Raw genomic sequence first — 13,942 nt, 5'->3', positions numbered from 1 at the left:
ATGGTGACTCTCCTCCCCCTCCGCAAACAGGACTCACCATTGCACATTCTAAATGTCTACTGCACACCCAAATTGCCGAATGTATCATTCTCCGACCTTTTTAGCCGTGCGCTAAGAGTTGCAGGTCGGGACCCCCTCTTGATTGTTGGCGATTTCAACGCCCCCAGTCGAGTCTGGGGGTACCAGCGTGAAGAGAAACGGGGACGCAAGTTGGCGGAGCTTGCGTCAACGTTGGGCCTCGCTCTTCACACAGACCCCGTCCACCCAACCCGTACAGGCAATTCCGTGACTCGGGATACGTGTCCGCATTTGACCTTTACCCGCAACATTCAGTATGCAGACTGGGTCAACACCGAGGAAAGTCTCGGTAGCGACCACTGCATCCTAAATACTACAATTTGGACCAAACCATTAGCAAAAACCACAACACAGGCCCGACTCCCAGATTGGTCTAAGTTTAGGCAAAATTACAACACAGCGATATCTATACTCGAGCAAGGCTACCAGTCATGGTCCCAACAATTGGTTTGTAGCCTTCGCTCCACCGAAACCAAAATTCAGCTTTCCGCGGCGGTATCGGACGTGGATAACCAGCCTCCTCCACCTCTGGGAAGCGCGGCATTGCCTCGTCCGCCGGTGGCGCCGACAAAAGCATAACCACTAACTTAAGGCTCGAATTGCCGAGCTCACCCAGCAGGCGGCCGAGTATGCGGCCCAGCTCGCAGACGCCAACTGGGCGGATCGTTGCAACACGGCGGCGGGGCAGATGTCCAGCAGGAATACCTGGCGGCTGTTCCGCACCCTTATCGACCCAACGCAGACACGCACAGAAACTCATAAAGATCTACAACGTGCCATACACAGTTTTCACGGCAATACAACTCAGCTAGCACACAAGTTGCGGGACCAATACTTGTGCACTACCCAGGACACCTGCGGATCGGCGTACTCTTATGCAGGTTCGGAGAACACTGAGCTGGATCAGCCGTTCCAGCTCCACGATCTGCGGGCAGCCCTGGCGAAAATGAAACGTGGCACAGCCCCGGGTCGGGACAAAATTACAGTCAAATTACTCGTTAACTTAGCCGACCCGGCCTACCAGTCCTTATTGGATTACATCAATTCAATATGGCTCGGGGACGCGCCACTCCCCAATGATTGGAAAACCGCTCTGGTCACTTTCATTCCCAAAGCTGGCAAGGTCATCAACACGGACAACCTTCGCCCCATCTCTCTCACCTCGTGTGTGGGCAAACTAATGGAGACGATGGTGCGTGACAGGTTATCCGAGTTCATGGAAAATCAACACATCTTCGCAGACTTTATGTTCGGATTTCGCCCGCACAGGTCCGCACAGGTCCGCACACGATGGTCTGCTACAACTCAATCGGGACATCCTTATCGTTGTGGGGACATCGAATGCCCCCACAACGATAAGGTCGTACTCGCCTTAGACTTGAAGGGGGCCTTCGACAACTTTACTCACAAGGTAATACTCACTCATCTTTCACAAACCGGCTGCGAACGCAACGCATCACATACATTCGGCAATTTTTGACAGATCGTGACTCCTACATTAAAATCCAGGACACTGAACACGGCCCCTTCCGACTTGGAACCAGAGGAACACCACAGGGTGCAGTGCTGTCTCCTCTCCTATTCAATCTGGCTATGATGCACCTGCCAGCCCAATTGGGTGCTGTCGCTGGTGTGCAGCATGCGCTGTATGCCGACGACATCACCCTGTGGGCCACGCAGGGCTCACTCGGAGACATTGAGGCCAACCTGCAACAAGCGGCGACAATAGTAAACCGTTATGCTCGCCACTGTGGCCTGCTATGCTCCCCTCAAAAATCGTAATTTGTACACATACGCCCCTCACCAAAGTGTACCGCCAAAATTGATCTCTTTCTGGAGACAGGACCAATTCCTGAACACACAGAAGTCCGGGTACTGGGGCTTTTCATTGATCAACATAGACGGTCGAACACTACCCTGGCCAAGCTCCATAAGGTGGGGGACCAAGTGAGCCGCATGGTCCGTCGGGTTTCCAACAAACGCGGGGGGTTGCGGTGCAAAGACGCCTTGCGGCTGGCGCATGCATTCGTGACCAGTCGAATCTTATATTCGACTCCTTACCTCCACGTTCTGAAACAAGACGAGGATGCACTCGAGGTCATCCTCCGCAAAATTATTGAGAGCCCTCGATCTCCCCGTGACCACCTCCAACCAGCGTCTCCTGGGTGAACACGTTCCGGGAGCTCCGAGAGGCTCACTTAACTAACCAATACACACGCCTCTCTAAGACACTGTCGGGTCGCCGCCTCCTTGCCCGACTACACATCCAACACGCCACCCTTATGGAAGAGCGAGTACGACTCCCTTTCGAGTGGAGATGCGCCCTCCACGTACGCCCTCTTCCTAACATGACACGTGAGGACCATAAAGGTCGGCGCCTGGCGCGGGCGGAAGCCCTGGGCCGCCATTATGGGTCGAAACCTGGCACTTATTACGTGGACGCCTCCGGCCCCCACCATGGGGGATGGTACACGGCCGCAGTCGTCCACCAGTCCAAAACAGTTAACGGGCTTACATTTCGCGCCCGCAACAAAACTCATGCGGAGGAAGTCGCCATTTCACTGGCTGTTACCCACTCTGATTCCACAACAATTATCTCCGACTCGCGAGGGGCCTGTCGGAACGTCGAGCTAGGCTGGGCTCCATACTTAGCCTACCGACTACTTCAAAGTTGTACCTACACCGGGAACACCGCTCACCGGAACATAGTATGGGCTCCTGCTCATATGGGTCTCGAGGGGAATGAGGCAGCCAATGCTGCCGCCCGCGCGCTCTCTCTCCGGGCTTCCTTTCTCGACCCCCTAGATCAGGATCTCGAATTCAATCCCGCGTATTCTTTTAAAGACATTGTCCTGCATTATCAATCTGGCCATAGCCTTTACCCTCGCCCGAGTAAAGGACTATCTATGACGGAGGAGCGGCTTCTACTCCGTCTGTATACGAACACTCTGCTGTGCCCGTCAGCACTCAAACATTTTGATCGTTCTTTCACGGGCAGTTGTCCGCACTGTGCGGAGAAGTCTTCGTACATCTACCACATGGTGTGGGCCTGCCCATCTAACCCAGCTATTGCCCCTCACCCCAACCCCACTCGGCAGGACTGGGAGGCGACTCTGCTCGGCTGCTATGACCTGCAGGCCCAAAGGGCCTTGGTCGAGCGCGCCCGGGCAGCGGCCGACGCCACTGGGGTCCCGTACTAGGGATTCCACCTAGTATTTTAAGGGTCGGGCCCTTAAGGACCGGCCCATATGCGAACCTCCATGTGCTTCTCTTGTGAGAGCAATAAAAGTTTTTCACCACCACCACCAGGCGCCTGATGGTTGGATGGATGGGTGGATGTTATGAGCGACCCCTTTGGAAAGGGGCGGTGGTTTGCGCCACCAAGCTCGTGTTATTTTATTGCCTAATGACATACCTGTGTTAAAAAAGGAGAAAATAAAAACCACGATGAATTCCCATAACCAAACTTTCTGAACCCCCCAGTGTGAACTTTGCTTTTCTACGCCTCCCTTGTTTCTCGTTTCTCTACTTTTGTTCCACCAATCTGCCAATCGCCTCTAACTAATCTCTATTGCGGACACGTTTAGTTTCCCCCTATTCTCGCTGAACCTAAGGGCTTCAAGGAGGCTAGTCGTTCCTAATTCGACCGCTGGGCAGATAAGTTCACATTCTAATAAAACATGCTCCATCGTTGCCCTAGCTTTACCGTAGCAAGCACATTCTTCTTCCTTCTTCCGCCGGTAGTGTGCTACTAAGCGCCGTCATATGTCAGCTTCTGAAACTGTGTAGCCAATATCAGCCGCCATGAAGTCGAATCACAAGCCTGAGTCATATCTTCCGCAAGAGCCATATCGAAAAATACGCTTTCTTGGACACGCGAGGCCCACAGAGCCCGCAGCGTACGCTACGCAGCTTTTGAAAAGCTGCGGGCGCACGCAAGAGGCCGTGCATGCTCCCGCGTACTGCGGTTGCGCGCTGTCACCTCCACAGATTTCTTACGTACGCAGAGCTGCAGCGGACGCCCAACTAAACATGTCTATTCTCGCAGCCTGTAGTATGTGGTCTCAAGTAAACGTAGGAATGCGCATCGACTTAAGCACACAATATGCCACATTATGATGAGGTGTGTCGTACCCTTCTCATAAGTTCGTTTGTTAAGGTGCGGCGAAGCATGGACTCGAAGCAGTTCACCAGGATGCGGAACTTGGCCGAAGTGTCCCGCAGGTGCCAATTGCTAAAGCTGCCGTCCACATCTATGACGCTGCCTGAAAACAACCACATGACAACCGATCAGGATCAGGTGCAACAAAAAGCGCCGTGGCGAGTCATGAGTGGTCTTTCTTTTAGTTTAAAATACTGCTATACGTACGTTTTAATGTACACGATATGTGATAAGGAGCCTAGGAGCTTTCTGACCTTTTGATTACCTTAATATATTAGCAAACACGCACAACAAACAACCCCGTGCCGGCGGGGAGCACTCACCACTGAACATAATACTTCGCAGCATCTCATGGGCCACGAGGTAACCGAATGCGCCGAAATTTATGGAGCTGCAATAGTAAAAAAAAAAAAAAAAGATAGGAGAAAGAGCACATTGGATACCGTATGTGAAGCTCATTTAGTTATACTATGCAGTTATACTCAACATGCAGTATATAGCGTAGCCAAATATTTTTTTCAGGGGAACAGGGAGGCACCCCCTGGTCCGAGACCTGGTTCACCTGGGCAAAAAAAAAAAAAAAAATGTGCGGGGGGGGGTGACAGGGGAGGACGTACCCGGTGTGCTTCCTACCTGGTTACGTCACTGGCAACATGTCAAGTTATACTCTTGGTCAAGTCTTACATAACGTACTCTGTATAAGTATAAGCAGAATGTTCTCAATTACGCCTAGACCACCCTATATAAACGTACTTTCAAGCAAGAGCTGGCGTGCCAAAACGAGGTGACCCGCTGGTCATAGCTGTGAGCAAGCGCAGCCGTTTATTATTGCTATATCAATTATACAAACACTGCAGGTGCATTTTTGCTGTCGCCATCGCCGTGGTGTTCCGTATAAAGTCGAACGGTGATAACACCGTCGCCGCGCGCCGTGTGCTGTATGTGCGAGTGAAAGCACGCGAGGGGAGCCAACGATCGCGGCTCAATGTGGCGCGCGCGGGAGAAAAGCGGAAAGCAAACGCACCGTCTTCCGTCGCACGAAAGGCCGTGTGGGGATGGGAGGGGGGCGGGGCGGCGTGGGGCTCCGGCAGGAACTGCGTATTTCGCGACCGGTTGCGAGGGAAACTGAAAATCACGGCTCAGTCTCGCGCGAATGGGAGCAAAGCGGGGAGGCAGCGCGGCGGCACGCGGTCGCGTGCGCCCTATCTTGAAAGCGATCTGCAGACGGCTCATACATTTGTAGGGGGTGTGTTCTCGCCACTGTTTGCGTTGAAGCGATAGACAGCACGAAAGTCACTTCACTCGCTGCTGTTGCCGCGCTTGTTCACGCCAGCCTTTGAATGGCGAGTGTCCGCGAGAGTGTGATGTGTTCATGTTTGATTGTGCGCGCTCACGCGATGCTTGTTAATTCAGTTACTAAGCGGATGTTTCCAAGTTTATACGGCCGATAAAGCTACTATCCTTACTTCGTATAGCTTTCTACTAATTTGCTATCGCAAGTCGATGCTTCGCCTTTCGGGCGAAAGTACAACTTTTTGTAGCCTTGTCAAATGGGCGCCAAAAAGGCGCAACAAAGCATTCGGAGAGTGTTACAAAGCAAAACCTGCAAGCAGCGGGGAGGGAGATGCTGGCTGCTTGAGGAGGGCGGTCTCAAAAGTGAAAGTGAAAGGCAAAAAGAGAGAACGAATATACTAAGAAATAAGTCGTGGCCACTGTACGTTGCTTTGAGTAATCAAGTGACAGAGCAGATAAGGAAGAACTGCACCGGCTAGGAAGGAGCAAAAAAGTCGCAGTTTCTCCCGAAAGCTGAAGAATCGATTGCATTAGCAAATTAGCAGACAGGCATAGGAAGCAAAGACAGTGCTTTCATCGACCTTATCAACTTGTAAAAGAACGCTTGCTAATTAAATTAACAAGCATGGTGTCAGCGCGCACAGCAAACATGAACCCATTATATTTGATGACCGCGGACACTCGCCTTCAAAACGATGGCGTGAGGAAACGTGGCAGCAGCAGTTAAAGGGATACCGAAATGATTTGGCGATATTGTACAAACGTATTGAGTCGTTAGAGTAGCTTCTTCTGATAATTAATTGACGCATCTAAGTGCTCCGCGTAAAGCGTGCAATTTATTATAAGGTTTTAAAGATGTACATCGCTGCCGATCGCAGCACACTGCTCGGCGGAATTTCCAGCCGCCCCTACCCATATGACGTAAATCACCCAATTGACGTCAGAAGGGCGAGCTATCCGATTGGCTGCCCAGGGCGCGTCATCCATAATTTTCCCAATTTTATGGTGAACAAATCGTGTTCGTAATAGTTGGAATGTTAATTAATTTGTTTTTATAGAAAGAAAGAAACAGAAAGAGAATGCACATGAACAATTTCTCACACTTAAGCACTTCCGGTACACCGCAAACTTCGTCTGCTTATGTTACAACGTGCTCCGTCTTGACGAGATCTCCGTGGTCAGTGTCGGTCTGAGTTTTCGTGAGCACCATGAATCGGCTTTGTTACGTTGTGGGCTGCAAGCGTAGCTACTGGCAATATGTCAATCTGCGACATCGTTTCCCTCTGCAAGGCAGCAGACGAGCGGAGTGGCTGCGGCGCATCTGACTGTCGTTATCCGATTTCCGCCAGAACTTGCGCGTTTGCGGCCGTCCCTTTACACCGGAGCATTACTACCACAATAGCGTTTTGCGAGTCTGGTAGTCGGGTAAACACAAGCGAGGGGACAGGGCCTGGCCGCTTGACTGTCTTTCACGGGATGAGCAGAAGCGCAAACGTGAGGGTTCTGCATGGTGCAGCCACCCGGTGACACAGAGCTCAACCAAGCACAGTAGCAGCAACGAAGTGTATTCTTCTGTGCTGCTAGTGTAAATTTCTCGCAGGAGTGTAATCGTTAACATGCTGTTTTTGTAAATGTTTAAAATGTTTTACACTTGGTTAGAGCAATATTAGCTCTTTGTTTGGCTGGTTAAGCTCTGCGCGAACAGCTTGATGTACCGTGCAGACCGTTCAGGCCGCTTACGCACGTCTTTCCATAACAAAGCCTTGCGAACATGCTGCAAAAAATAGGCGAAATGATCAATGAGCCGATACTGGAAAGTGATGTAGACGTTTGCCACCGGGTTCACACGAAGAACAAGAGCAACACGAATGTAACTGTCCAGTTCAAAACTGGAACAACGCGTGGCACTGTGCTAGCGAAAGCGAAGAAGGCCAATCTCGCAGCAGAAAGCCTTGGATATAGCGGTTTAGATTCTGTGTACGTGAACGAACACTTGTGCCCATTGCTGAAAAAATTGCTGGGAACGGCAGTGGCACGGAAGAAGGAGCAGAAATGGAAATTTGTGTGGACGCAAAATGGGCACATTCTGGCTAGGAAATCTGAGTCGTCGGCGATTGTGCGCATTACTTGCGTACAAGACCTAGATAAGATAGCGTAGATGCAAAGTATTTTTTTTCCTAACAACTAACTGACAAACTGTGCTTTAATATGTGCTCAGTCGTGTCGCCTTCTGACCTTTGTCCTACGTTTACTCAGAAAAACAAAGCTCTGTCCTTCTTTCATGTTCATGGGCAATCCTCGCGCAATAAAGGTGATGAGCTAGAAGCATTTTTCTGTACACGGAGCTTCCGTTTCAACGTAATAATTATTACTGAAACTTGGTATCAAAGCAGTAGCGATGTTATGCACCTACCCGGCTACAATACATATGTGCAGAATTGTACTGATAAACGACGTGGTGGCGTCATGATAGCAACAGAAAAGACTTTCAAATGCAACATTCTTGTCGACTTCACTATAATCCACGATGACTACGAAATTCCGTCATTACAAAGCGGAAGAAACGTCTTTTATTTTATATACAGGCCACCCAGAGGTAGCGTTTCGAATTTTGTTCGCTTTCTTGATGGATATCTGCAGTGGATCACAGAAAACAACCTTAATCTATTTCTGGGTGGTGATTTTAATATTGATTTCTTATCTTCTTCTGCACGTAAATGTGAAGTCAACTACATATTACACAGCAACGGATTCACCAATGTCATAAATAAACCGACACGGCTAGAGACAGCGACGGCAATTGATGTCTTCATTAGTAACTGTCGAGTTGACTGTCTTCACTCAGGAGTCATTAATGTCGAAATAAGTGATCATCTGCTCATATTCTTGTTTGTAGATTCTTTAACTCCTCAAAAACAACGCATGCTTCCTGCGGTGCTATATCCGCGCATAAACCAAGACACAATGAATTCTTTTCGGTTAGCACTTGCAGGTGTGAACTGGAGTACTGTGCTCCGCGAAAGCGATCCAGAGGACGCTTATAATGCCTTCATTATCATATTTAAGTCTGTTTATCAGCAAAGTTTTTCACTTGAGACGCTTAAAAAACGTCGTGAGGCTCGTAAACCCTGGATAAGCGCTGAATGTCTTCAAATGATAAAAAAAAAACTATCTTTATATCCGCTTCATCAAAAGCAGATCACCGGATGACCTGGCGTGTTTTAAGACGTACCAAAACAAAGTCACGTCTTTTCTTCGCCGAGCAAAACAAGAGTATATGGAAAAGTTATTCAACGCACACATGTTAAAAAGGAGTGACCTTGTATGGAAAACAATAAATGAAATTTTGAATCGAGGTGCACATGCCAGCGGCATGCTTGATGTCTTAGTTGACAACATACCACTGGGTGGAAAAGTATTAGCCGAAAAATTTATTGGTTTTTTCACGTCTCTGGCAGATAGCAATAGTGCCCCCCCGAATGTCAAATGCCTTGACTCGCGAGTTCCTTCCACTGCATTCCACATGCCAACAGACACCAGCGAAATCGAAGCTTGCCTCTTGACCCTCCGCAACAGTAGCTCACGGGACATAGATGACCTTAAGATTCGGCCAGTAAAATATGTATTTTTAATTGTTGCCTCGAACATGCCGTGCTCCCTAAACGAATGCAGATTGCTAAAGTAACCGTTGTTCATAAGGGTGGAGACAAAAATGACCTATCAAATTATCGTCCAATTTCTATTCTTCCGATTTTCTCAAAGTGTTTTGAAGAAATACTGCATGCGTGAATGTCCAGTTTCTGTGGGAAATTTAATATACTAACGCCAAGCCAGCATGGTTTTAGGAAGAACTTCTCGACAGAGACTGCACTTCTAACCTAAAAAGAACTAATCTTAGAGTCCTTTGAGCGAAAGCTCCTCACTCTTGGTATTTTCATCGGCTTTCCGAAAGCGTTTCACAGTATCAATCACCAAACAATGTTAGCCAAACTCGAACACTACGGCTTTCGCCGAAAATGTCTTGACATAATTAGATCCTACCTCAGTTCTCGCGTCCAACAAGTAACAGTAAACAACGAACTATCAGATGTTAAACATATTTCTTCTGGCGTTCCGCAGGGAAGTGTTCTGGGACCTCTGCTTTTCCTCCTTTATGTCAACGACATAGCCTGCTTAAGTAAGATCCCAACATTTGTGATCTACGCAGATGATACCACTCTGTTCTTCCGAGCAGCACCTGTACGAGATCTTGAACAGCAAGCTACAGATTGTCTGCGCCTACTTCATGAATGGTCTGAATCAAACTCACTAATCATAAACACGAAAAAAGTAAAGCTGTATTATTTAGGCCTCGTAACACGATTGCTTCTACTCCACAGATCTGCCTAATGATAGGTTCGTCGTCCATTCAAATGGTTCCCGTGGTCAAATGTCAGGGTGTTTTCTTTAACGAAAATTTATCGTGGGACGAGCACGTTGAAATGGTCAGGGGCAAGTTGTCAAAGGTTGTTGGTATCGTGTCCCGACTGCGATATTTCCTACCGAAGCGTGTTAAGCAAAGGCTGTACAATGCACTGTTTTTTTCAGTCGTTAATTACTCTTGGTCCGGGGCACCACGTTATTTACTGATATCAAAGGGCTGCACATGCTTCAGAAGAGAATTGTTCGAAATATTGTTAATGCTTCGAGATTTGAACATAACGCACCGATCGTTGCGTCACTTGGCATCACCCCCTTCCTCAACTGTATGAAAATTTACTATTAAGGCGGTATAAAACAAGTATAAGACAGAATAATACACTTATGTTAGACCTAGCTGGCAATCTTGAAATGTAAGGAACTTAAGTATGCAACCCGCACTGGCTTCACGCGGTTTGTGCCTAAAACGCGAACGAATTATGGTCGCCAAATGCTTTGCTAAATTCTTCCACAGACGTTAAATAACGCGCTGTGAATTGATGTAAACTTGCGTACCGCTGAAAATTTTGTCATAGTGCTTGGTGCTTGTTTTTGTTTTGCCTGTAATGTTCAAATGCCGTTTCATTTGTGCCAATGTTACTATTGTGAATGCTTTACACATGCTATATGATACACTGTAATACTGTTGCCAAGTCATTGTAGGGTGCGTCGACCACTGTCAAGCCTTTCTTCTGGATTTTTGTCGACGCACCCAACAAACTCATGATGATGATGTTGAATAAAGAATTGGATATGAATATTGAATATTGAATATGAATATGCTAAAGGTGCATCATCAACTTGAGTTTATGCCTCCACCCATCCTTCGCAAGGCCCAGCCCACCTGTGGTTACCAGAGTACCAGACACGTTCGTTGCTGCGACAGAATGCTCGCAACGCACGCTGCTTCGATAGCTCTCGCTTGGGGTCGACTCCAAGCAGCTGCCGGAGAGGTTGGAGAGACTTCGCGCGGTCGGTCCTAGAGAAACGGAAGTAGACGACACGACGTGCCATCATGACGCGGAGCCAGTGAAGTCAGAGCTTAGCCCCGATCACTCGGCGAAGGAGGAGAAAATGACTCGGCGAGTGATCACTCGGTGAAGGAGAAAAGTTGAGGAGAAAATGCGTGGCTATGGAGGAGGGCAACTTGTAATCGTCCGTAGCTCTCTCAATATGAGACGCTTCACACAAATAGTGTTGCGACTGATTAACTTTAGCGGCACCCTACGCGTCTGCGAAATTTGTCCGAAGCGTTTCAGGAGCCCTTTAAGCTAAGGGACGCGACGCACGTAGACTGCCTCCAACGTAGCTCGCTCTCAAGATAGGCCGCGCGACGGCGCGCAGCCGTCACATGCGCAGTTGCAGCCGGAGTAGAATGCGCCGCCCCTCCGTTCCCTCCCTCCGGTGCCTCGCAACTTTGGGTGCCTCGCGCGCGATTGAAGACGGCGCGCTTCCTCCGCGCTTTCTCCCCTTTCGCGCGCGGAGATAGAGCCGCGATCCTCGGCTTCCCCGCACACTTTCATTCGCACATACAGCGTAGGCCACGTGGCGACGGTGTTATCGCCTTTAGACTTTATACGGAAAATCACGATGACGGCGATGCCGACAGCAAATATAGAAATGCGTCTAGAGTGTCCATATAACTGCTATCGCAATAAAACATTGCTTGAGTCGGCGGCAGCATAGCGCCTGTACGGAAGAGTCGATTGTTTTCGGTGGCAATTATAGCTATTTCTTTGTACCGCCGACCTTACGGGACTGTGTTCGTGTTGTGGAGTCAAAAGACCGCTTCGATGAACGCTCGTATGCAGTGATTGATCTGAGTGGGGTTCAATTCCGTCGATGTTAACGGAAATTGCAAAAAAGAACATTAGAACTTCGACAACTCGTATGAGCGCGATGGCCACACAAGGGGATCAGTGGCGGCGGGCCGCCATGTGAGCTGTTAGCAGGTGGGTGCAGGTAGGCACGCTGTACAGCTGTGAACTTCTGTCCATTCGGTAGGTCGCTTTTTCGTTCCCATATGCTAAGCTTAGTAAATGCTCAATTTCTTGCACTGAATTATTATGGACCAGGAGGTAACGAGTCTGTAACATCTGTAAATTCACTAATGCGGACACGCGCATGGAACTTTTGCTATGTGAACTATAACTGCCAGGTGTAGTTCGATTTCTGTTTTCTCCAATCGCATTATTGCTGGCGATCTTTTTTAGAGCGAAGCTGTTAAGTGCTAGTTCTCCCAGGGTCGTGCCCGTGTATAGATAAAAAACTCTCCATACGTGGGCCCATGCTTAAGATAGTGCAATGCCGGGCCCACCCGCACCGGAGGTGAGGCAGGCGTTAAGCATTCCCCACACGTGGGCTTATCCCGAAGTTAGGGCAATGTCAGGCTGACCCGCGCCAGAGGTCAAGCAGGCGTTAAGCACTCCACATACGTGGGCTGATTCCGAAGATAGTGCAATACCGGGCCGATCCGGGCCGGAGGTGAAGCAGACGTTAAGCACTCCCCATGGGCACGCCGCTCTCGAAGATAGTGCAATACCGGTCCGACTCGCACCGGAAGTGAAGCAGGCGTTAAGCATTCCCCACACAGGGGCCGCTCTCAAAAATAGTGCAATGCCGGGTTGACCCGCGCAGGAGGTGAAGGCGTCAAGCACTCCCCATACGTGGGCCGATCCCGTAGATAGTGCAGTACCGGGCCGATCCGGGCCGGAGGTGAAGCGGGCGTTAAGCACTCCCTATAGGTACGCCATTCTCGATGATAGTGCAATACCGGGCCTACCCACACCGGAGGTGAGGCAGGCATTAAGCATTCCCCACACATTGGCCGATCCCGAAGATAGTGCAATACCGGGCCGATCCAGGCCTGAGAAGAAGCAGGCGTTAAGCACTCCCCATAGGTAGGCCGCTCCCAAAGTTAGTGCAATGCCGGGCTGACCCGCGCCAGAGGTGAAGCAGATTTAAGCACTGCCTATACATTGGCCGATCCCAAATATAGCGCAATGCCGGGCTGACCCGCGCCGGAGTTGAAGCTGGCGTTAACCACTTCCCACAAGTGGGCCGATCCCGAAGTGTTACGGTTGGCGTGTAGCATACGGTGCAAGAAGGATGCTCGACTTCAATGCCTCATCGACACGAAAGGTGAAAGCCCAATTTATTGGGAATTCACCAGCCCCAAAAAAGCGAGCCCTGCAAGAAGGAGCTCAGGGCCAAGTACGCTCCGAAGTCAAGGACATGCTCGTAACGCTCCAAAGCACGGTAGAAACTTTACACAATTCTCTAATCTCCCTTATGCACAGAGTCACCACAATGGAAGCTAATATCTAAACCCTTTTCACACAAACCGCTTCCACCGCTCAAGCCGTAGCCATGGATAGAACAGGAACCGTCGCCGCCAACCTGCCACCTGTGGCATGCCCTATTCTTCATCAAGGCCCACACTAACAGTGACACAACGTTCTGGCAGTGGGACTGCCGAGGCTACCTCCACAAAAAACCCATTCACCGTCAACACCTCCGTATTACTTCATGTCACCCTGACGCAATCTTGCTACAGGAAACGCACGACACTCCGGTCAACCTTCCCGGATATGAACCTTTAACCGCGAACAACGCTCCACACGGAGTCTCCACACTCGTTCGAAAGAAGAATTACCGCAATGTAACAAGATCTCCACGATTGGTTCATCGAACACCTCTTTATTGAGTTCCTCCCGCACAGAAAACGAAAGGAAGGAACCTTTATCCTCAGTATCTACAATACTCTATCTCAACGCTATAGCCTATTTATAACCCTCTTCAAAAACGCCGTAATCATCGCAGGCAGCAGCCTCCTCATCATCGGAGGCGACTTGAATCTCCCGCACACAGGATCGGGTTACAGACACAGACTCCAATGATCTCGGGCTTACACTCATCACTGACCCAGCTTTCCCCACTCGCCTCGGCACT

At 49.5% G+C, this 13,942-nt stretch overlaps 1 protein-coding gene across 1 annotated transcript in view; it reads right to left on the bottom strand.

Moving 5' to 3' along the window:
* The window catches only part of LOC142575110 (neprilysin-1-like), a 357,362-nt gene that overhangs the window by 147,983 nt on the left and 195,437 nt on the right, over positions 1–13,942 (bottom strand). The window contains exons 11-12 of the mRNA XM_075684106.1: positions 4,564–4,631; positions 4,213–4,343 (exon numbers count right to left, since the gene is read on the bottom strand). Coding sequence (XP_075540221.1) covers positions 4,213–4,343; positions 4,564–4,631 — 199 coding nt within the window. The remainder of the gene's footprint in view (positions 1–4,212; positions 4,344–4,563; positions 4,632–13,942) is intronic.

This window comes from Dermacentor variabilis, chromosome 3, assembly GCF_050947875.1.
Source record: "Dermacentor variabilis isolate Ectoservices chromosome 3, ASM5094787v1, whole genome shotgun sequence".
Lineage (NCBI taxonomy): Eukaryota > Metazoa > Arthropoda > Arachnida > Ixodida > Ixodidae > Dermacentor > Dermacentor variabilis.
The sequence above is the reverse complement of the archived record's forward strand: the minus strand, read 5'-3'. Positions and strand labels throughout refer to the sequence as shown.